Genomic DNA, 24,326 nt, shown 5'->3' on the forward strand with positions numbered 1-24,326 from the left:
GACGAATACATTTTCACGCAATTTGCTTCAGGACAGGAGAATATATTTTCTCTGCTCTCTCACTCCCGCCAACATGTTAAATAAAGCCCGTTGCCCATATTATAGAGTATGGAATTAAGCCAAATTCGTCATTTGGCAAAAAGTGTATACTGGTATTAACTGTTTGCTCTCTTTGCAATGTTTAGTACATTATTTCTTTTGGTAGAATTAAATGATTTTTTTCTCCTGTATTCAGTTAATGTAATAATAATAATAATAATAATAATAATAATAATAATAATAATAATAATAATAATAATAATAATAATAATATATAAAACACTTAAAACTCAATTTTCCAATTTTTAAAATAGAAACACTACTTTTTTGAGAAATTTTTATTCATTAATATTTTATAAATTGTCAAATGCTACCCAAATACTTTGTTATGCAAAATCATTTTTCTTGAACTAAAAATGAATGATTAAAACCAAAATACTATAGAAACACTGTATTTTTGAGCATTTTGATATTTCTGTAACCTCATATTTATCTTCGCATTACATTAGGCTTACGATCTCCAATAATTTAATTTTCCCAATGCTAATATTACAAATATAGGTGAAATAGACAAATAAGAGATGGTAAAATAGGGGAATTTCTAGAAACACTGTGAGCATACAGATGATTTCCCCAAACCATTTTTTTTTATAATTTCTTAAAGCATACTTTAATCTTCCAGGAAACAAAAAATTGTTGAATTGGAAGCGTTGGCATGATACTTACAACCGTTTCAAACTTACAGGTTTTATGTACTTTTCAAAATAATAAAAAACACCCCTCTTAGAAATAGTGATATCTCCCAAATAAAAAGGCCCTCAGTTCCCATTTAGGTCCTGAAACACAGATAAGACCTTGACCTAAATTCTACCCTCACCAACTTTTATGAACCTGCTCTAACTTTCTTCCAGAATGATATCGAATTGACAGAAAATTGTACACATAATTTCGCCAAAATCACTCACTTTAAGGGGAAAAGAACAATTAGCCGTTTCCATGGCAACAAGAAGCTGGTGTCACTATAAATGTTATTTTGATACATCACCCTAAAGTATCATTGATTGACACAATATGAAGAAAATTGATGATTTTGCGTTTTGCCACAAATTTGAAAAATAAGTCCATTTTCCTGGACAAGTGCTCTTAAGATCTCATTAACTTCACACCATTCAATAGCTACACATGTATTTTGCCGGTAGGAGCAGATCAATAAATACCAATATCGTTATAAAGGTTACATGATGATATGATGATAGATATTTTATTGATTATTTTAGATTAATAAATTTTTAAAGTGAATAAGTTAATTAACATGTTACTAATTAGGCATGGCGGAGCTGTCCAAATGGCCAAAGGAGGTCAGAGGTGGACAACACCGTCCTTACATTACATTGCATTACATTACACCTGTTACATCTTCCCTGGATATATTTTTGATGTGCCTTGTTTCCCAAATTTGTATTCATTAATATTTTATAAATTGTCAAATGCTACCCAAATACTTTGTTATGCAAAATTGGTCTCTTCTAGTAAGATTATCACTGAACTCATTCAACTAAAAATGAATGATTAAAACTAAAATACTATAGAAACACTGTGTATTTTTGAGCATTTTGATATTTCTGTAACCTCATATTTATCTTCGCATTACATTAGGCTTACGATCTCCAATAATTTAATTTTCCCAATGCTAATATTACAAATATAGGTGAAATAGACAAATAAGGGATTGTAAAAATAGGGAAATTTCTAGAAACACTGTGAGCATACAGATGATTTCCCCAAACCATTTTTTCTATAATTTCTTAAAGCATACTTTAATCTTCCAGGAAACAAAAAATTGTTGAATTGGAAGCGTTGGCATGATACTTACAACCGTTTCAAACTTACAGGTTTTATGTACTTTTCAAAATAATAAAAAAACACCCCTCATAGAAATAGTGATATCTCCCGAATGAAAAGGCCCTCAGTTCCCATTTAGGTCCTGAAACACAGATAAGACCTTGACCTTGTTGTGCGTTTGGCAATTAAGGAGGGGGTAGGGGTTCAAAATGACCCCATAGGATTATAAAATCAAAATTTCGAATTGCTCAAATACCTCTTTCAAATATATCAAATTATTTACATAAATAAACAAAAATAAATAAATAAATAAATAAATAAATAAATAAATAAATAAACGAAAAAATTGAACAAATTTTAGCGTAGCATTAAAATCATAAATATAACCATTGCTGGCAGGAGGACTCGAACCAACGATATTGATATCAGCAGTCTGATGCTCATTGAGCTATGACAGCATCTAGTGATGAGGGTCGAGTTTTAGCGTATACAGTGTTTGTCTGTGATAATGCCGCCTCGTGAAAGAAATAAATATAAAATCTCAATTTTTAATTTAAATTTATTTGATAATTTTCTAACCTATAATTTCTTGAGAGCAGGGACAAATATTTCCCCTTTTATCCAATTTGACCGCTATATAAGAATCTCTTCTTTTATTACTGATTTAATTCCGCGATTTGTTTTATTAAGGGGTACTATACCCCTGTAGTAAATTTGTGACTATTTTTGCATTTTTCTCAAAAAATAATAACAAACTGGTAACAAAAGTTATGTTTATTATTAGGGCAAGAAATCCAATTACTACACTAAAATTTCAGTGTTTCAAGACAAGTGGTTCAGTATATATGATAGGAAATGAGGTACATCCTTGCGGTACCTTTTTTCTTATCATAAATAACGAACCGCTTGTCTTGGGTCACTGAAATTCCAGTGTAGTAATTGGATTCCTTGCCCTATAATATACATAACTTTTGTTACCACTGTGTTTTATCGAGGGTGTAGTACCCCTTAAGCAATATTAAAGATTAATGTCACACATCTCACAACAGATATTTAGTTGGCTTAGTGGTCTTGCACAGTGCTGTTTAACCGGGAGGTACCGAGATCGAGTCCCACCTCTGCCTGCAATTTTTTTTAAAGACTGGGAAATAATAACCTGACATTCGCCGCTGACATTCGTACTGCAGAAGTTATAACTTGTTAAACTTTGCTCCTTCCGTAAAAGGGTACATTATTTTGGCACTACATTATTTCTTTCTTTTTTTCACATTGCTGGTATTAAATATCAAATGGTCATAATTGGCGGTCACTTCAAATCATCCCCAACTGAACGAGGTTCAGGAATGTCCTCTCATTGTTAATTGTTGGTTAACCCACCACTTGAGAATAAAGGACTATGAATAGGTGCAACAGGATTACCTACGGGATTATCTCAAGGATATAATTCTGTTCTCCCTCCGTTTCTTACATCTTCTCTGATATGTGCTAGTGCCAATGGTTATTGTTAAAAGGCAATAAGGTGTGTAATTGCAATATTTCCTCTGAATAGGAAAGACTCTCTACATCGAGTTATGTATGCTGGTGGTTCGCAATACTGTTATTTAAGAGAAGGTATCTTCCAAATCCAAATCGAAATGCAATAGCCACACATGTATTTTGCCGGTAGGAGCAGATCAATAAATACCAATATCGTTATAAAGGTTACATTATGATATGATGATAGATATTTTATTGATTATTTTTAGATTAATAAATTAAGTGAATAAGTTAATTAACATTATTGAAATTTTGATTTGGACGAATCGCGCCTAAGTGCGATAAATGAATTCGGCAGAGAAACGAATCGTATACTTACCCAGCAAACACAAAAACGTTTTAAAAACGTTTTAAATAAGTTATATTTTGGCTTTTGGTTTAGGTAAAACGTTCTAATAACATTAAAATGTCGGGTTATAAAGGCCATGATAACGTTTTAAAACGTTTGGTATGAAAACACACTACAACAATATTTTTAAATGTTTTCAAAAAATGTTATTGTAAACTATTGTTGCAAACATTTCTGCCAAATATTGTGTCAATACTTAAATAACATTATGTTAAAATAATTGAACCCAGCAAACACAGAAATGTTCTTAAGATGTTTTTCAAAACCTTTTCGGGTTGTCGGGATATATAAAGGTCATAAAACATTTTTAAAACGTTATTGAAAATATTTTGGGCAAAATTTTTCGCAAAATATTTTTCAACCCCAAAATAACATTCTGTTCAGAATGTTTTGTATCAAGTTTTCAAGAATATTTTTGGAATGTTATTAAAACGTTTTTATACACTTTATATAACCCGACATTTAAACGTTTTCTGTAAAACATTTTTGTTTGCTGAGCAGTAGATTATCAAAAATGTTTTTTAAGGTTATGAAAAGGTTTTATACTCTTAATATACCCTTTATATAACCCGACATTTAAACGTTTTCTGACAACCTTTTATAACCTTTTGCGAATGATGTCGAAAACGTTTTGTTTTTGCTGGGCCCAGCAAACACAAAAACGTTTTTAAAACGTTTTAAATAAGTTATATTTTGGGTTTTGGTTTAGGTAAAAACGTTTTAATAACATTAAAATGTCGGGTTATATAAAGGTCATGAAATCTCGTTTTAAAACTTTTTGTATGAAAACTCACTACAACAATGTTTTTCAAATGTTTTCGAAATGTCATTGTAAACTATTTTTGCAAACATTTTTGGCCAAATATTTTGTCAACACTTAAATAACATTATGTTAAAATATTTGCACCCAGCAAACACAGAAATGTTCTTAAAATGTTTTAATAACATTTAAATGTCGGGTTATATAAAGGTCGTCAAAACATTTTAAAAACGTTATTGTAAATATCTTGGGCAAACATTTTTTGCAAAATATTTTTCAACCCCAAAATAACATTCTGTTTAGAATGATTTGTACCAAGTTTTCAAAAATGTTTTTGGAATGTTATTAAAACGTTTTTATACCCTTTATATAACCCGACATTTAAATGTTTTCTGTAAAACATTTGTGTTTGCTGTGCAGTAAATTACCAACAAATGTTATTTAATGTTATGAAAACGTTCTATACCATTAATGTACCCTTTATATAACCCGACATTTAAACGTTTCTGAAAACCTTTTATAACCTTTTGCGAATGATGTCGAAAACCTTTTGTGTTTGTTGGGTTAATATCAATTATTTAGTTTGAAAAATTGCCTTGTGATATCTCGCCAGAAGCATCACAAATTATAAATTCGGTTTCAATACTTGTCTACTATCTTTAATATGCACATTATAGACCAGACAGGTAAACTTTACCACTCTTAACATGGGTCTACTTTTCGGCGTAGTGGTAAAAGCCTAACATTTCCCGACCATTACGAGCTGATCAAACTATACGAGATTTATTAAATGCAGGGATACTTACCAGCTATGGATAACAACATCTATGCCAAGTTTCAATGGCTGCTGCAAGTATGGTGTAGCAAATGTAGAGTCAACTATACTAAGGGCTCCAGAGGGCGCTTCTTTAGTAACTGTAGCCAATCCAGCTAGATCAAGCACTCCAAGACTGGGGTTGCTTGGTGTCTCTCCGTATAAGATCTTTAGAAAGGAGTATCAAAAGATGTATGACATAATCTTGTTTCCTCCTTAATTCACCCTCCTTATCCCTCATTTTATCATGCGCATTACCATTTTCGTAGAAGCTCTATTCCATTTTTCAGATTTCCAATTTCTGTTCTTATCTGTTTGAATGTCTCTCCCCCATGTAATATGAGAAGGTAATGCTATACTTTGAGTTGGCATCATTGAAATTGTTACTATGCATACATCATGCGCTCGCTTTAAGGTGGTACTACACCCCTGGCCAATTGTTTGGCTATTTTTGCTTTTTTCTAAAAAAATAGAGTGCGCTGGTGACAAGTAAGATATGTATATTATAGGGGCAAGGACTACAACTACTGCACTGGAAATTCAGCAACTCAAGGCAAGTAGTTATTGATTTATTGATCAAATATTGGTTTTCCCTCATTTTTGACTGTAACTCCACAACTGTTGTCTGTGCTGAAATACAATTTCTAGTGCAGTAGTTGTAGTCCTTGCCCCTATAATATACATATCTTACTGGTCACCAATGTGCTATAATTTTTGAGAAAAATGCAATCATAGGGACAAAATTTGCCAGGGGTGTAGTACCACCTAAGTGTTATTCTCCGGATCATATTATTTCCATACCTTGGTGTTAGGCTTGATTGCTTTCCTGTAGGCGTCCAAATTACCAGCCTCAACAAAGGTGACTTCTATGTCATATTTGGTCAAAAATGACTTCATAAAGGAGTAAGAACCGGCGTATACAAGACCTGGAGCAATCTATTAAAGAGACAATGTCATATTTGATAATCATAATACTGTTTGTTGTGTAGTCGCAAGGGTAATAAATAGCAGTAACTTTATTACCAAGTTTACCCGCTTGATCGTTTCTTCACATCAAGTAATTTATGTGTGTCCCTTTATTACTTTATATGATTTATGTGCTGTGCTACCAAACCTCATTTTTGGTGTCCATTACATCACATGCCCCTTTCATAATTTGAAGTCTTCGTGACAGCTTTTATTCAAAAAGGAATTCCCCTTCACCTGTCCTTAAGGAATCGGAATCGAGTCCTTATAATGTGACCAGTTTTAGCGGTTTGTCATACAGGCTATATATAACCCAGACAGAGAATCGATTACATCAGATGACTTTCAGTACAGCTTTCCAGAAAGTTACCTTCACATGAGGTAATTGATCGTCAAATGTTGACGGTAGGTAACAGGTGTCACGCTAGAAGGATTTTGGCCACAGTGGGATTGAATGACTTTATACCCATCGTTAAGCTAAAACGTTGGCCCGTAAAAATGACTTATACAGGGTGAGTCACAAAAGTGCAATAGAGAAAAGAATCTATTTTTATTTAAGAACCGAGTTGAACCTTTTAGGTTTTAAGACATTTTATAAATAACATGTCCATTAGTAATCATGCGTGATAAAATCAATATTGGGATTTGAAGTATTGGGTATGAAGGACTTAAAGTAATGTTAGAAAGTTTGTTTGAACAGAAAAAAGAGATTAAAATAACGCAAAAATCAACCTTATTTAAGTTAAAGTCAGTTTCAGAGCTGGTGCCTTTAACGTGCATTGTGTGCTCTCATTCAAAATACATGGTACCTCGTGGACAAATAATGAAATTGGGCATCGCAGCAAAAGGACTCATAAAAATTAAACGGTAGTAGCGAGTCACTTCATTTTTTCACAGAAGGTGACTATTGAGTGTGGCATTTATAGAAACTTTTAACTTGGTTCTTACATAAATATCGATTCTTTGCTCTATTGCACTTTTTTTTACTCACCCTGTATATTAAGGAGTATGTAACGTAATGCCGACATGAGCCTTATTATTTTACCCCCGTTGGGTGAGTCTCAATAACCCGTTAGCTTACCACATGCTCTCCTGATTTAAGTAGGGCCAGCATTGTTGCAGATATTGCTGACATACCAGAGGAGAACATCATAGCACCGACTCCATCTTCAAGGCTATTTATTGCATGAGCTGCGGACTCACAGGAATGGTTGCCAAGACGAGGATAGGCGTAGCCATCCTAAAAAAAGTTATAAATCCTTTTTAACCAGTTGCACTTGTTGAAGGTGGAAGTATAATGTGTACCGCAGCCAATTTTGTGGCAGTTCAAGTGTGAGAAGCGACTTGCAGCAAATTGAATGAGAAGCAACAATACCGTAGAATTCCCTCTAAATGAGGGTTTTGTGACGAAAGAGATGAAAGGTAGACACCCTCCACAAATGCATTACAATAGATTGGTCTTACAAAAATACATGCTTGTACAGCCGTCTGTATCAGTAATTAGTTGCTCAAACTGTGGAGGGTGTCTGCCTTTCCTCTCTTTCGTCATAACAAAAAACCTCATTAAGAGGCATATTATGCTTGTAGATGTATTCTACGGTATTACACCAGAGTATTCCTCTCGCCATACTAATCATAGTTTGGCATATTTTTGAAATGTTAAATTTGGAGAACAAATTTGCCTCCCTCAAGTGGTCATTTAACTCTACCCCAGACTACCTGGAAGCTTGTATAAGTGTCCATAGTTTGTTTTTGATGGATTTTGATTATCAAAACCACCAATTTCAAAAATGAGTTTACTGGACCTCTGCATTGGGCATTTTGAGATATAAGTACATACTGAGGTCAAAATTCAAACTGCCCAAATGCTGTTGGAAAGATTACCAAATTATTTCCCTTGTCACAGCGAGTGAGTTATAAGCAGACAGGTCAAAGCTCACCATTAGACATCAACCTTAAAAATACTCCGATTTTCACCAAACTAGTCTCAAATTGTTCGTCTTCTAGAAAATGTAGATCTTAATATGAAAATTAACTCATCTCACTTCATGTGAAAAGGTTTGACTACAAAAGCGATTCTCTTATAAATGCATCTATGCAGAGTTTCTTTTTACGTCTGTGAGTTTCCATCTCGATACACCCGAGCACACAGATATTTCTAGCACAGCGAGTCTAGCCTAGTACGCAGTCTGTGTTATACTACACCAGTTCGGGGGCACTCGTAATTCACGGACGTCTTTGATTTCAAAGACGGGTCAGTGATTTTACATACGGGGGTCTGTGATATCACATACGTCGAGCTTTGTTGACAGCTGGGCACTCGATGCAGCACATCGGAACGAAGCTGAGTGTATTAGAATAAGCTTTCCTATAGTATTAGAATAAGCTTTTCCTTCATATATCTACCTGTGCAAAAATTATATCTATCTGTGCAAATTCTGACAAATGGTCCCAGAACACACTTAGATTGTAATGGCCAAAATCAAATCAAAAGTAAAAAAATCCTCTAATTCCGCTCTAATTCATGAATTGGATTGTAAAATTAGCAGGCACTCAAATTGGGCTAGCTACAACCCTGATAAGGCCTACTCACACAATTATTCCCACTGCGCTGGCACGTTCACCAAAATTACTAATATCGTTTGCGACTGAGTTTTGAAACTAGGGAGTATGTGATTTATGAGACGTCTCTGAAATATGATACTGTTATGTGACACGACGCTTCAGGAGTATTTGATATCAGACGTGTCCGTGAATTATGAGTGCCCCCGAACTGACACGATTGAGTGCATAACATCATAAGAGCTGTGTGAGATCTAGTAGAAAATAGGATTCTGTGATTGGTTTTTGTCAAAACCTCAAGTGTTCTCTTCATCCAATCAGATTTTTTTAAATATCAAATGAAAGCTAACACTTCATCCAAGCACATTTTTTTGACCAAAATGTAGGTTTTAAAGTCAAAACCTCAAGTGTTCCTTACAATATTTTTCAAATTTTATGTCATTAAATGAAAGAGCACAATTATATTGTTTATATACTAGCCTCATTTTATTGAGCAATGGCCAATTCTCTTTAAATTGCAAATCTTGTGCAAAAAGTTACTATTTTCACCTGTTTTGTCATACGATTGCAAATTCAATGAACTATGACCTTGCTAAAGAGCGCTTACAAATTGGTATGTTTCAAAAATGGCTGATATGCCGGTAAGTCATGCGGGCGACGAATTGTTCTATGTTTATAGTAGCCCTTCGTGGTATTTGTAAATTATACCATACGAAAAAACCCGATTGTGTAAAAATAACAGACCTACTTACCGATAATGATCTGACAAAATCATCTATTGTCTTGTATCTATGTATTGCTGAAACACTTATAGACGGTACAATAGGTGTGCCAAGACCTGGGCCTTTAAGTTTGGGTTTTGCACTAACAGCCAAGGTGTCCAGACTTGTTCCTTCCAGGAATTCTCGCTCATCTTCTTGTTGGCGGATGTAGCCAATGCCGTTGCTTGATGTCATGACTCAACTGGGCTAACCTTACGTGGCCTGTGTGAAAGTCCATCAACAGAATGGCAAGCGTGATTTAGCAGCTATTTTAGACTACCGTATATTACCGTAGAGTTAACACAGGACTGTATTTTAAAAGGGTCGAGCTGGTAATTCAAAAAGAGTTGGTCCGACTACCAAACAAACTCAAAACGTTTAACAGAAAACGTTTAAATTGGAAGCGGGAAGACTTTACATGTATACTATGATCAGCTCTTAATAGGCGGGAATTATTTGGCGCGAGTCAATAAAGTTCCAACTTACGCACGGGTAAATTCACAAAAGCGTGCCTCATTCACGCAAAGCGCAGTTCGCGTAGGTGCTGCGCCTAGCTGTGTGTACGCCATTCTGTATCAATCCACGATGTTATGGGTCCCGCCTATTACGAGCTAAACAGAGTATAGGCATACAGTTTCTCTAAAAAACGGAAATATACATTTATATATCTCACCAACAATGGCTGGTCAAAATGGTGCAACCAGGAAATTTTGGTCTTTGCCCCCGAAATTTTTATTTTGCCCCACCCTCCACGTTCATGTATTTTCAATACATACATTATATTGCCACTAAACAAACAACAAATAAACAACAATACTTGCCTTGATTTCGAATATTTTATTTGTCTAAACACGTTTGAACGTGGAACTCAATGCCAACAACTATGTATTAATCTTGAATCGCCAGTAAGAACATCGAGGCACCAGTATGACCATCAGTATGACCTTACCAATACCATTATATAACTAATTACCGATTGGTTTCGATCTGTTGATTACTAGTATCCAGTATCTACTAGATATTACATGTAACATATTATCGATTTTTCGTCATCAAACATTCGTTAGAACTTAAACATTACTGGAAATAGAATGGCAATAGATTAAATAACGTAGATATGTTGCATACAATATTGTACGTACAATACTCGGAGTCTGTGGAGCGCTTAAACATTCGTTAGAATTTAAACATTACTGGAAATAGAATGGCAATAGATTAAATAACGTAGATATGTTGCATACAATATTGTACGTACAATAAAAAGTCTGAATACTGCTTAAGCATTAAAAGAATCGGTTGTGACATGCCCTGGGCCACATAACTCAATTATGTAGTTCATTATTCCAGATGTGCTTGATGGATACTGCTTTTACTCTAATCCCTGACCGCATTAGGCATTTTCAGATGCAGAGTGTCAAAGTTCATACGAAGGTCAAAATTCCACACTGCTCAAAAGTTGTTGAAAATTACATTAAATTAAGTCGCTATTTACAATGTCTTTTTAAACCGATTCTTGTTATAATTCAAGGAATGTATAGACGACCAACAATTCACTGCTATTGCTTCGCCGTTTTCATGCTTTGTCCAGCGCTTGAGTTAAATCTTTGATCAGATCATCGACATCTTCAAGGCCCACGCTGTTAAGTACAAGCGACAAAATATAATGCATTAATTATGCTTGTATTACAAATGGGGTATGACATGAACTTAATCTCTGACACAGGGGTTTCTCTTTCAAATGGAGTCACCCATTTAGGTGACCAATTTGAAATTCACATTCCTTGTGTGGAAGATTAAGGTCATAAGGGGGTATGGATTTCAACTGGAATAGCCCAATGTTTTGATTTGCCTTTACAAGTTTTCGACTAATTTCAAGTTCAACCATACCAATGATCAATACCCGGGGGGCACTCCAACTTTGGAGGTGACGCGTATGTAGGGCTGTTAAGACTCCTTTTCAGCATCGCTGTCACCCAAAGACCCCATATTTTTTTTACGAACACATGCTCTGTCACCCGAAGACCCCTTATTTTTCCATTCGATCTGTCACCCAAAGACCCTTACAAGTTCAATTTGAACAGCAACTTTCATTTATCACTGATTTTGTTACTTATTTTGAAAAAGCAAAGAAATTTGAAGCCATTTAGAACTAGAAATTCGATTTTCGAGGTTTCTGAGGCGCTGTTTTGGTTCTCACCCAAAGATTCCATTAAAAAAAAAGGTCATGTTCTCACCCAATGACCCCATATTTTTTACATTTTGCTCTCACCGAATGCCAAAAATCATGCTCTCACGATCCCCCAATGACCCCATATTTTGTTACATTTTGCTCTCACCGAATGCCCTTAGTGCAAAAGTGCCAGCCCTACACCTATATCCATTTCAGATTGAAGTGCCCCTTCGGGGGATCAATATGCACGAACATGGTGAAGTATCACAATTTGTTTTCTGGGCACTTTACGTAATCGGGCATAACCTTTGTACAAGAGCATTAAGAGAAACCAACTAAACTTTTTTCTAAAGAAACATTTGTGCCATTGCAACTTGTGTTATTTTTTACTTACCAGAGATGCCATTGTATATATTTTTCTGTTGCTTTCGTAAAGCTACGAAGGATCGAGAGTACTCGTAACTTTATGGTGCGTTCCATACGATATGAACGATGTTGAAATGCTTTTTAAAATCGACTCTTTTTCTTACCTGAATCTAATCATTCCGGGTGTGATTTGTTTATCTATTCTATCTTTGTCCGTCATTCCAGTCCAATCTCCATGTGTCATTGTAGCAGGGTGTTCAATCAAACTTTCAGGTCCTCCCAAGGATGGAGCCAAATTGATTAGGTTCACAGACTACATAAGAGAGAGAACCGATCAATCAATCAATCAATCAATCAATCAATCAATCAATCAATCAATCAATCAATCAATCAATCAATCAATCAACCAATCAATCAATCCAGAAATCAATATTACAACATGGCGCATGTTTTCAAATTTTCAAGTTGCTGATAGTGACCAAAATGAGCTTAATTTACCATACCCCTGTGGAAGATGTCAGATACAGAGGGAGTATGTTATGCAAATGTATTGGCTAGGGTAATTATTTGGAAATCATACTCCCTTTGCATATGGTTTTGCTTATATCATCCACAACTGAAGTTGTTATTTCTTTCAAATGGAAGTTACCCAATTGTCTATTCTATTTGAAACTCATATTCTTCCACAGGGGGAGTGTGGATTTCAAATGGAATTGCCAAACGTAAGAACGCTTTATTTTACTGGTGAATTTCCTACATATATGATAACCAGCCATATTCGTCTCGGGCATGCGTATTACCAAAACCAATGAATATTAAGAAAAAATACCCAACTAACGCTTATCTATCATGCATGTATATCCGCAACTTGCCTCTACTACTGTCTTTGCCTCTTCTCCACTCGCCATCTCAAACACCACCATCCCTCCATAATCCTTCATCTGTTTCTTAGCAACCTCGTGGTTAGGATGGGATGGCAAACCTGGGTAGCTGACTCGACTGATCTGTTTGATAAAGGATGAAAGGTTAAAGGTCCATTCAGTGATTTGCTCATCCGGACGATCGTAAAAATCATCAAAATTCAGATTTTGGTACCTTTATCATTGTCATAGATGTGCTAACATAGTAGTAGATGACCAGCCTGTAGATCCCGTGACCAATTCATAGAACAAAGGTTTGAAAGTCATTTTGGGATCTTCGATTGATTCTGAATAAATTTAGCTTGGGTTCACCTCCTGAAACTTCCGGGCATTCCGGAGAGGGGTCAATTAAGGTCATATTTTCAGAATGCTCCAATTATGTCAAATAATATATCAAATTACTCGTATGGTCATGAGGATTCCAAAATGTATAGTTTGTTATGCGTCAGACCTTTTATGAGGGCGCCATATACACTTATGGAAATTTTCTCATCCAAATGAATGAGAAATACTAATTCACCTGTCAACAACCTGTCACAGATGGTCGTTTGACACTGAAATTATTGTGAGCTTCAATTTTCTAATAAGGAATTATTATAATAACTTTGTTTTGATGCAAAAATCCTACATTGAGTTATTTGTGGCCAAATAATGAATGTAAAATCTAAGGAAGCCATAACCAGTATCTTAAAACTTTGCTAATTTTAATTTATAATCTCACAGATTTCATTATTGATCATAATTTTTTTAAACAAATTTAAAGCGATAAACTGCGCCGTCGTAGGTGTCATCTGAGATTTTAAAAAGGGATAAAGAATAGAATTTTAAAGGGGAAAAATCGGCGACAATTGGACTCGAGCTCTAGACCTCGTGCTCGCAAGTCATTAATGAAACCACTACACTGTAGTAGGGCCGTTGTCAGTCGTGCAGAGTTATTTATAATAAGTATAACAGGTTGATGGTAAAACGGTGGACACAAACAGTGTTAAAAGAAATTTATGTAATTTTCTTTATTTAAATTTTGTCTACCGTGAGGAAAGTGCACAAATCAAAATTCCAAGTTTATTTTCTTAACCCTAAATACATTGCCAACAAATATATTCGTAGTAAAGCGATACAATTATGTCTATTTGTTTCAATTCAGTTTTCCACCACGCCACGGGCCAAACGTACATTGAATAACTTAATATATATTACAAATCGATTAAATGTTCATAGAGTTCCTCGTGGTGCAGCGGTAGAGGATCTGACTTGTGAACTATAGGCTATATTGATTGAGGGTTATGGGTTCGAATCTTCTGCAGTGCTATTTTTTTAAATTATTATTACTTTTCCTTTTCTCTTCTATAAACTTCTCAATTTGTTTACTCAATTTATACAACTGCATTATCGGCATATATTTATACCAAAGATCTATATATTTCTTTTTTTTCTCTTCACATTGCCAATTTACACTTCTTCTGTATTGCATTATTATTAAAATGTCTTTATATGAAATATTAAATGAATAAATCTTGATTGATTGATTTCTATTTCCATGTATCAATGCTTGGGGTTTCTTCAACATGTTTAATTTTGTTTTTTATATATATTATTATAGAAATTCATAGGTCTAATAACTACATGTGCATATTTCACATCCTCAGTTCAATAAAACAGTCCATATGAAATTTGCCATAGGATATTTTATTTGTATAATTTCCAGCCTATTTTGTATCCCCTCCCTTCCTCACCAACCAATGTTGGAGCAAACATATAGGCCTACATGATATAGCACATTAAAAAAAATGCGGTGTTTGGTATACAACATTGAATAAGGGGCGGGGGTCATTGAACCGTGGATGTGTCACAGCAAATTTGCAATTGACTGTAGCTATATACATGATATACAGAACGTCAGGATGACAGTTGAAACTTAAATTTCCTTATTTAAAACAATGTGACAGGTGGTTGACACGCTAATTAGTATTTCTCATTCATTTGGATGAGACAGTTTCATAGAAATGAGAAAATTTACAATTCTCATACTTTTGTCCAATTCTCATTGTTTTGAAAGAATTCTCATTACAATTTTTCTACTAGTGATAGTTAACAATGACCGTTTTGGGCGATTTTGGTGTCTAATTATATGTTTTCTTGCATGCGAAGTACAACTAAGCAACTTTAAAAAACTATGCAGGGAACCAAATGCAAAGGAAGCGATGAAGAGAAAGTCAACTTTGAGAATCCCTCGTGATGATGATTTGCACAGTTTGAAAGTGACAAGAGGAAACTGTCAGGCATTCATCTGGTTCAACTACATAAACCCAGATGCTCCACCGTCACCTTTGCAACATGGTTGGACTTTGAGAGAGGGCAAATGTTTGCCAATGCGGTATTTTTGTAAATAATGTAAACACTGAAGAATCGGACATTGATTCACACACTGATTCGGACAGTAGTGAAAATGATTTTGATTCAGATGAATATTAATATAAAGGTATACTATTCAGGTATTAAAATAGGCGAGTTAAAACAGTACTATAGAAATTATCACTTTTGGCAGCCATGTTGCAAAATAGGGTTACTAGTTCCTTGTATAGTTTTTTAAGTTGCTTTGTTGTATTTCTCATACAAGAAAACATATAATTAGACACCAATCACCAAAATAACTATGTATTGCGAAATAGTCAGAATTCAAAGGTTCGTTGGCCTTTGAACATTTTTCGTCATAGCGCCCTCATGCAAGATCTGACGCACAACAAACTATACATTTTTAGAATCCTCATGACCATACAAGTAATTTGATATATTAGTTGACATAATTGGAGCATTCTGAAAATTTGACCTTGATTGACCCCTCCCCGGAATGCCCGGAAATTTCAGGAGGTGAGCCCAAGCTAAATTTATTCAGAATCAATCAAAGATCATAAAATGACTTTCAAACCTTTGTTCTATGAATTGGTCACGGGATCTACAGGTTGGTATTCTACTATAGCCTGCGAGTGGTCAGTTCAGCTGAAAGCCGTGTATTTAAGACAAAATAAGACATTTTACACGAATCTGTAATTTAGATACATTCACCTTTGGGTGTTGTTCCAGGAACTGGGCAATCTTCATAGCATTTTTACAGTGTCTTTCCATCCTCACAGGTAAGGATCGAATCCCTCGAAGAACTAAGAAGGCATCAAAAGGGGACTGCGCAATGATTTAAAAACAAAACAAAACAAAAACATTATTATTTTGCTGTAATCAATAGGCTAAATTAACGAAGATAGATAGATAGTACAAAATATCCTTTGTTTACAAAAATACAATACTTTATTGAAATATTTCTTTAACAATCTGGGAAATTTTCTGTTTGTGAACCGTGTTGACCTTCGACTTTTTCTCTACAACGACAGATTGCTATGTCGTTGGCAGGTCAAACTATATTATATTTTCAGAATTATTTAGACCAAAGGAATGTGTTGAAACTGGTTTAAATTATTTTAAATTTTGAACTCTATATTAAAGCAAGTTTCAATTTTGAGCCCTGTAAACCCTCTAACACTGGAATACCGCGATCAAGAATTCTGAATAATTATATTCAACAACACTCTTTATGAAATTACCAGGCCGGTTCCAAGTTCTTTGTTGGCACCACAAATAACCTGCAAAGTATCATGATTCTTGCAACACGCAACACCGGCTACCAAGTCACTGTGTCCTCCGATGTATTTTGAACTGTAATAATAATAATAATAATAATAATAATAATAATAATAATAATAATAATAATAATAATAATAATAATAATAATAATAATAATAATAATAATAATTTTTTTTATATTTTTTTTATTTATTACACTTTATCACTGGTATATACAATAATTATAATATAACATCAAAATATATTGCACATGAATATTCAAAAGTACATACAAAAAAAAGGAAGTATAGATAAAATTTTGTAATGTAATGTAGAGTATAGTTTGTTGCTCTCCTCTGGATGCCTTCAATTAATAACAATAACAATAATAATAATAATAATAATAATAATATATTCGTAGTAGGCCTACTACTATTACTGATACTATTTAGTGCAATGCTTCTTTGGCGCGCCAACAGCTGCGCGATTTGTGCATCACGCTCTTTACGTGACGCAAAGCATCGACCCCCGATGCCACAGATTTGGTTTGTACTTCTAAGTGGACAGACTGTACTACTACTACTACTACTGGTTTCGTTTAATTCTGTTTGCAGGGCTGTCAACTTTTTGGAATTGCTTGGCGTGAGACAGAGGTTTACCGGGATTTGCCGACTCCAATGTTCATTTTGAACCATGATTATTTGAGCCACGGCGCTCGAGAATGTGAAAAGCGGGGGGGGGGGGGGGGACCCAATGCGTGAGACTCACGGCCAATGCGTGAGAGTTGACAGCCCTGTGTTTGGATACTTATCATACTTACCAGCTATGGATGACAACATCTATGCCAAGCTTCAATGGCTGCTGCAAGTATGGTGTAGCGAATGTAGAGTCAACTATACTAAGGGCTCCGGAGGGCGCTTCTTTAGTGACTGTAGCCAATCCAGCTAGGTCAAGCACTCCAAGACTGGGGTTGCTTGGTGTCTCTCCGTATAAGATCTTTAGAAAGGAGTATCAAAAGACATTTACCCACAATCAAACATTCTTTCTTTTCCAGTTACCAATTCCTATTCACTCTCGATACCATCTTTCTTTGCTCATGTCTGTTTAGATCTCTCTTTTCTCTCTCGCCCTCTTTCTCTGTCTCTCTTTTTTTAACTTTCACCCAAGAAATCGTAAAGAACTAAAAAGAGAAGATAAACTTTTTGTAAGGCATCATCGAAGAGTTTGTTATGCATTTTATAACTTTATCATGTGCTTTACGGTTTCTTTCATGCTATTTCCATGCTTCATACATTTCAGTACCTTGGTGTTAGGTTTGATTGCTTTCCTGTAGGCGTCCAAATTACCAGCTTCAACAAAGGTGACTTCTATGTCAAATTTGGTCAAAAATGACTTCATAAAGGAGTAAGAACCGGAGTATACAAGACCCGGTGCGATCTATTAAAGAGATAATGAACTTGTGAAGATAAATATCAAGTAACACATACACAGATTCTTGTCATTTTATTGGCCAATTACTATTAATTGTTTCGACACTCTTAGATAGCGAGAACTATTCAGAGCAACCGTTAGTGGCGAGCAATTTTTTCGCAAATTTGTAATAAAATACCCAAAAATGTAAGTTTCCGACTTTACAATTCTTTCAAAGACACGCTATATGTGATTGTGGTGTAAGTTTATTCCTTATGAATATTGTTGGATACCAAAGCCTCATTATTTTGTTTTATTTCAGACGTTAGCCTTATCGACTCGGTTTGGCTAGATAATCAAAATAGTCCCATTACACCGTTAGCTTACCACGTGATCCCCCGATTTAAGTAGACCCAGCATTGTTATAGACATTGCTGACATACCAGCGGAGAACATTATGGCACCGGCACCACCTTCAAGGCTACTGATTGCATGAGCTGCAGACTCACATGAATGGTTGCCAAGCCGAGGATATGCGTAGCCATCCTGAGGAAGTAGAATATTTTTACAGTCATTACTTGTCTTGGCAATTTGATGAGAAACAATAATAAACCGACCGGAAGCAAGATTTGCTTTTTATTGGGGGGGAGTGGCGCGGTATTCGCTTCTGTTGTTACAAACAATCATTTTACAAACGTATTAGCTGAAATTCGATAATAACTCAGGCAACTGGTTGTCAAATGTTGCCCATGACATGTTACCAACTGTCAACATTTGAAAACCAGTTGGTGAAAAGGTGATGATCACTTTCTGGAAAGCTGGACTAAATAAGATCATATGATGTAACTGATTGATTACCTATCTGTGTTGCATATTGCCCTTGGATGCATACTGGTTAACTGGTCATATCAGGGACAGGGAAGTTCTTCTGAAACTAACGCTGTCAAGAAGATTTGTTTAAAAACGGCACCTGTAGCATAATGGCGAGATAATGTCATGGTAAAGGATGTTTTTTTCCGGGGATATTATTTTTAGTGGAAATTTTGGATCACCTTGAAGAGGATTTTGCTGCAAAAAAATAGCCAAAAAGAACAAAAAAGAGTCTAGTGTGAATTTTTGATTTTCTCGGAGGATTTTTCTAGGAAATTGAAATGTAATTGAAATGAGCAAAAACGTTTTTGTACATAGTTATACTAATTCGCTACAAAATTCGAATAGGTTTCTTCTGGTACGGGTCGTGCAGAGATCAGTTTCGTTTGTCATATTTTCGAAGCTTAAGCAGTCATCTGTAGCAGTGACCGTATAACCAGTAATATCCAACCTTTACAATGACTAGAGTGGCTACAACCACCGTGAGCGACGAAGGGGGGGGGGGGATGGTCGGGTTAAGATTACATAACATTTTTGCGAAGATCATTTTAATACCTCCATAGTGAGAGAGTCATCATATCGAAGACCGAAATAAAAATACTAGTTTGCGTATGACGTCCTGTCAACCAGAACAAAAAATGCTGTACTGCACAGGCCAGCAACCAATCACGTCGCGCCTTTGTCCTGACGTGCAATCATGGTCAGTTTCGCAAAGAGGAAAAGAGTAGGTGTTTACCCCCGAGTTATACCTATTGCTGTCCCACTAATTTGAGTCATTCTGCTTAAACAGTAAAATAAAATATAAAAAAACAAAAAACAAAAAACAAAAAAAACCTAAAACTAAAAACCCCCCCACACACACCCACCCACCCCACACACTAAAACCAAAAAACCAAAAATAAACAACACCACACTATTCCTCTGACCATAAAGATGCAGAGCATGACCAGTCCTGCTTATAACAGAGAAATAGCTTAATGAATCAGCGGCGTAGATTTCTTTTTTGACATTGGGGGGGGTGGCGTTGGACAAAATTTCTTGAAGTATAATGAATTCAGCACCTTTTGGCAAAATAATATTTAGCCATTTTGATGCTAAACTGTTAAAATATGGTGCAGAAATGGAATAAATTCGCGCGAAGGTTGGTAAAATGGCAAAATATGAGGTTAATTTGGCCAGAAACCCACATACAGACGTCAACATGGGGGGGGGGGGATGATTGTATGGACCATCCCCCATGGAAAAAGATTGGGGGGATTTACGCATATGGTATGAACATTTTAAAATTTGACTCCAGATTGATAAACAAGTCTTCCCAAATATTAAAAGTACTCCGATTAAATTGCTATTCCGTATTTGGGAGGGCGAGTTAGCGCAGCGGTAGTTCCCTCGCTTTGCACCACTGAGGTCCCGGGTTCAAGCCCCGGCGCGGCCCAAGGACTCATGTGCACTTGGTTTATCCCGATTCCATGCTCGCTCTCGCAGGATTTCTCCGGGATCTCCGGTTCCCTCCTGTATCGCAAAAATCGGTGATTAGTTGTCATGGTTGTTTGGTTATCAAAAACTTCCTTCACCCAATGGAATTTGGGGAGCTGCACAGATAATTGGTGGATGTTACAATCTAAATGCGGATAGGTATGCGCCGTTCGGCAGCAACCTAGTTGATGCGATCTGATTGTGATGATTCACCATTGCAGCGAAATTACAGCGCTTTGAGTCCTCTAAGATCTGGAGAAAGGCGCTTTATAAATCCAAAATTTATTATTATTATTATTATTATTTATTTTGGAATACCCAAGACCCGGAGACCCACAATTTACGGGTAAGAGCTTTGCCTTCCCCATGATAATTTTGACGGGTAATCAAACAACCAAGTAACCGTACTTACCGATAATGCTCTGACAAAATCATCGGCTTTCCTGTATCTATGTATTGATGAGACACTTATTGACGGTACAATGGGTGTGCCAAGACCTGGGCCTTTAAGTTTGGGTTTTGCACAAACAGCCAAGGTGTCCAGACTTGTTCCTTCCAGGAATTCTCGCTCATCTTCTTGTTGGCGGATGGAATAGCCGTAGCTTGAAGTTGTGTTGTTTGATGTCATGACTTAAGGTTAAGGGTCTATCTACCCTTTCGCCTGTATGGGGTGTGTACATTAATAAGATAATGACAAAAATATGATTGTGTCTCTCGCGTAGTTTAGCTTTATGTGTTTCACATATACTTTTATAGTTTTGTTGATTTATTTCTTTAATATCGATTTTCGATATTCTCCACCCGCCTCCAAATACTGTAAAACATGATTAGGGCCTACTGGCCAGATTGAAATGAAATAGTAATGTAGACAGATTTGACTGTCGAGAGTAGAATCCAGATTCAATCCATTGAAAACAAAGATTTATATGTATTTTGGAAGCAAAATATGCCCATCAAAAATAATGCACCTCTATTTGCTACTTAATGTTTACATACACGCACCCCACACCCCAACCAAAAACAAACAAACACCCAACAAAGCTCAACAAAATAGTAACAACTTGCCTTGATTTCAACTCTTTAGTTGTCGATCTACACACTTGTAATTTCCTGTGTAAGTTCAAGGGGGTGACACTAAATTCACGGTTGTTCTATTAGCAACGCAAAACCTATGAAAAATTCCGCTGGTTTACTATCTAGAAAGTGAGGCCAGTTATCGATCCGTTATGAATAATTCATGTTCGACCCTTGGATCATGTTAATTGATATTGGCAAATAACAACGTTGTTAGTTTTGCGAACTTTGCCTGTTCAATGAGAGTATAGCGCGCCCCCAATACATCTGGGCGCAAACCAGGCGAAAACGATCCAGTTTAATGAAATGGCGGACGGATATTCCCATCGGGCACCAGTGATATATTTTTTCAAAGAAAGTCTACTAATTTGATATGAAATGACATTTTGCAATAGCAAAGTCAAAATTAGGACTTGCGGTCAATAATATGAAGGAAATACGTGACAGAGGCAAGGTGTGAAACACAAGTAGTATTTGAAGTTAAAATAACCTTTGATACCCGACCTGACCTTCCATAGCTTTCCATCATGGCGCCTTATTCGTTTTTATGTATTTCTATATGCTCTCAAGTAAAATAAAATACCAAACTGCACTAAGCAGACAGAATGTTACTTGGCTCCCAGCATGAATTATTGAATTTATACGGAGGTAAAGAAATACACAGTTGCCTGCAAGCCGTGCACCATACTCTAAATACTTCGGTAAATCTGAATAATGGTCACATGTAGACATATCACGTGTTCGGGAAATCACGTGGCAACATTTTAAGATTTCAGACTTGTTTACTAGTTAAATTGTCATTTGTACTATTGATTATTTATCTTTGTTAATTAATATTAATTAATATATCTTTTAAATGCTGATAAATCGTGGTTGGCTGCCCATATTATATGTTAAATTCAATGTTTTATGAATATAATTCTATCACGCAGAGGGGGTCACACAGCATAATTTCACACTACACGATTTAGCTAGATTTGGAGCTCTGCATTTCAAATTCACGTCAATTTTAAAGTTTATACACTTAATATATTTAATATAATACTTATTTTTTGTTACAACAAACTGGAACACGAAATATACTAGCTTATTACCTATACAGAAAGGGGATTTATACACATTCACTCAGCAATTTGACATGCCTGGCGCATCAAGACATTCTCTGTCTGGATAACATGACTGTCGCCCTCAATACGTCTGGGCGCAAATTTAAATAACAATACGCTATTTACATATGAATGCGGCTTCATGCTAATTTCTAGCGCCGCTTCCAGGCCTATTCCGTGGTAAGTTGCAGTCGACACTTCAACCTGCTACGATGTTGTTATGCTTGAATACGTTTGCTGTAATGGTACTCACGTTAACACTAGTACTAGGGTCAAATGGGGTCAAATGCACAGTCTGATATCAATAAGTCGAGCAGACTATATATGCCTTGGGTTAAAGAATCGGTTAGCAACGTTTGCACAGTATTTTGGTGGGACATGAGAGAACATCACAAATATCGAATTGCATTCTGAATACGAAGAATTTTCTTCCGATATCAAATAATTTTTGATATAATACAAATTTGATGGCAAATTATTACAAATTGATATTTTTGACATTTAACAGTCCTCGAAGTAAACGTTATCAATCTAATGAAATGATATGCATTTAAAGTGTATGCAGCTGGGAGGAAAAGCCGTCCAGCATATGAACATTTGGACCTTTGGTATTGAAGATTTTGTTTCCACAAACTACGAAAAGGCAGCATTTTCAATTGATGGTCGGCTTTTCATTCCAGCTACATAGACTTTAAGTATATATCATTAGATTTATAAAGTTTATTTCGAGGACTATTAAATATCAAAAATATAAAAAACATCAATTTTAAACAATTTGCCATAGAATTTGTATTATACTGCGAATTAAAAAAAAAATGATATCATAAGGATATTTCCCGTATTCAGGATGCGATATGTGCTCTTATGTCTCACAAAAAAATACTGTGCAAACGTTGCTAACTTGCTATATGATTCCTTAAACAACCATTTATTTGTTCGGATTATCAGCCTGTTTTTGATATATATGCCTAGTTTGTGTGGATGTTTGTGAAGTAATAGGCCTCTCATTATAGATTTGCAATCTGCATTTACAGTCTATACCTAATGATAAAAAATGGCGTTTGTAGCCTTTTAAGGTAATGTGATCGAAGCACAAACATACGATTCAAAGCTATTCAATAGAAAGAGTAATAATAGCCGAAGCAAACAGCTTGAATACCATTAACACAGCTTGTGCACTTCACTTTAGAAAATTATGCTTCCCAATTATAGACTTTTATATGCTGAAGTAAATTAAAAAAATGCTAAGTTGCCTTTAAAATTTCTTTATTCAATTCAATTCAATTCAATTCAATTCAAGAAACATTTATTTCACAACTTCAAAAATACATAGTATAAATGACAAATGCCATAATTTCCAAACCAATTACATACAAAGCAAAGTAGTGAATCCGATCACATCTGTACACAGAAATTTAAAACAACCTTTGTTTGGCTAAGATGTCTAAGGGACCATTCAATATTTACGCTAGGGGTGGAATGGGAGTTTAACAACAACAACAAAAATAAAACACCCCAAAAAAACCCCAAAAACAAAACAAAACAAACAAACAATTGACGAAATATTTCGTGTTCTCCACTTGCGTCCGCTCAAAATGATTCCCCTTGTTTATTTTCTCCATTTAAATAAATTCGAAAAATTGATAAGGTATTCTATTCAATTCAATTCAAAGTATTTTATTTGTATGCTTTT

At 35.4% G+C, this 24,326-nt stretch overlaps 2 protein-coding genes across 2 annotated transcripts in view; both read right to left on the reverse strand.

Moving 5' to 3' along the window:
- The window catches only part of LOC140151155 (L-methionine gamma-lyase-like), a 22,770-nt gene extending 12,222 nt beyond the window's left edge, over window positions 1-10,548 (reverse strand). Inside the window, exons 1-5 of the mRNA XM_072173379.1 lie at window positions 10,451-10,548; window positions 9,621-9,851; window positions 7,388-7,546; window positions 6,142-6,276; window positions 5,333-5,508 (exon numbers count right to left, since the gene is read on the reverse strand). Of these exons, the coding sequence (XP_072029480.1) occupies window positions 5,333-5,508; window positions 6,142-6,276; window positions 7,388-7,546; window positions 9,621-9,824 (674 nt within the window). The 5' untranslated portion in view covers window positions 9,825-9,851; window positions 10,451-10,548. The remainder of the gene's footprint in view (window positions 1-5,332; window positions 5,509-6,141; window positions 6,277-7,387; window positions 7,547-9,620; window positions 9,852-10,450) is intronic.
- On the reverse strand, window positions 10,447-21,545 carry LOC140151154 (L-methionine gamma-lyase-like). Its single transcript, XM_072173378.1, has 10 exons — window positions 21,519-21,545; window positions 20,866-21,114; window positions 18,495-18,653; window positions 18,000-18,134; window positions 17,518-17,693; window positions 16,679-16,790; window positions 16,149-16,262; window positions 13,038-13,169; window positions 12,330-12,478; window positions 10,447-11,266 (listed from the first exon to the last, which is right to left on the reverse strand). The coding sequence occupies exons 2-10, from the start codon at window positions 21,079-21,081 to the stop codon at window positions 11,203-11,205; spliced, it is 1,257 nt and encodes a 418-aa protein (XP_072029479.1). The 5' UTR covers window positions 21,082-21,114; window positions 21,519-21,545; the 3' UTR covers window positions 10,447-11,202.
- Between the last annotated feature and the right edge of the window lie 2,781 nt (window positions 21,546-24,326).

The sequence above is a fragment of the Amphiura filiformis genome, chromosome 4 (assembly GCF_039555335.1).
Source record: "Amphiura filiformis chromosome 4, Afil_fr2py, whole genome shotgun sequence".
Classification (NCBI taxonomy): domain Eukaryota; kingdom Metazoa; phylum Echinodermata; class Ophiuroidea; order Amphilepidida; family Amphiuridae; genus Amphiura; species Amphiura filiformis.

Excerpts from the sequence above, each read along its gene's own strand:
- LOC140151154 (XM_072173378.1), bottom strand. The coding sequence starts at position 21,081 with ATGACATCAAACAACACAACTTCAAGCTACGGCTATTCCATCCGCCAA. Across the intron at positions 18,654-20,865 it reads ATTTTGTCAGAGCATTATCG|GATGGCTACGCATATCCTCG; the intron begins GTAAGTACGGTT and ends CTACTTCCTCAG. Across the intron at positions 12,479-13,037 it reads AGGCAAAGACAGTAGTAGAG|TCTGTGAACCTAATCAATTT; the intron begins GCAAGTTGCGGA and ends TCTCTTATGTAG.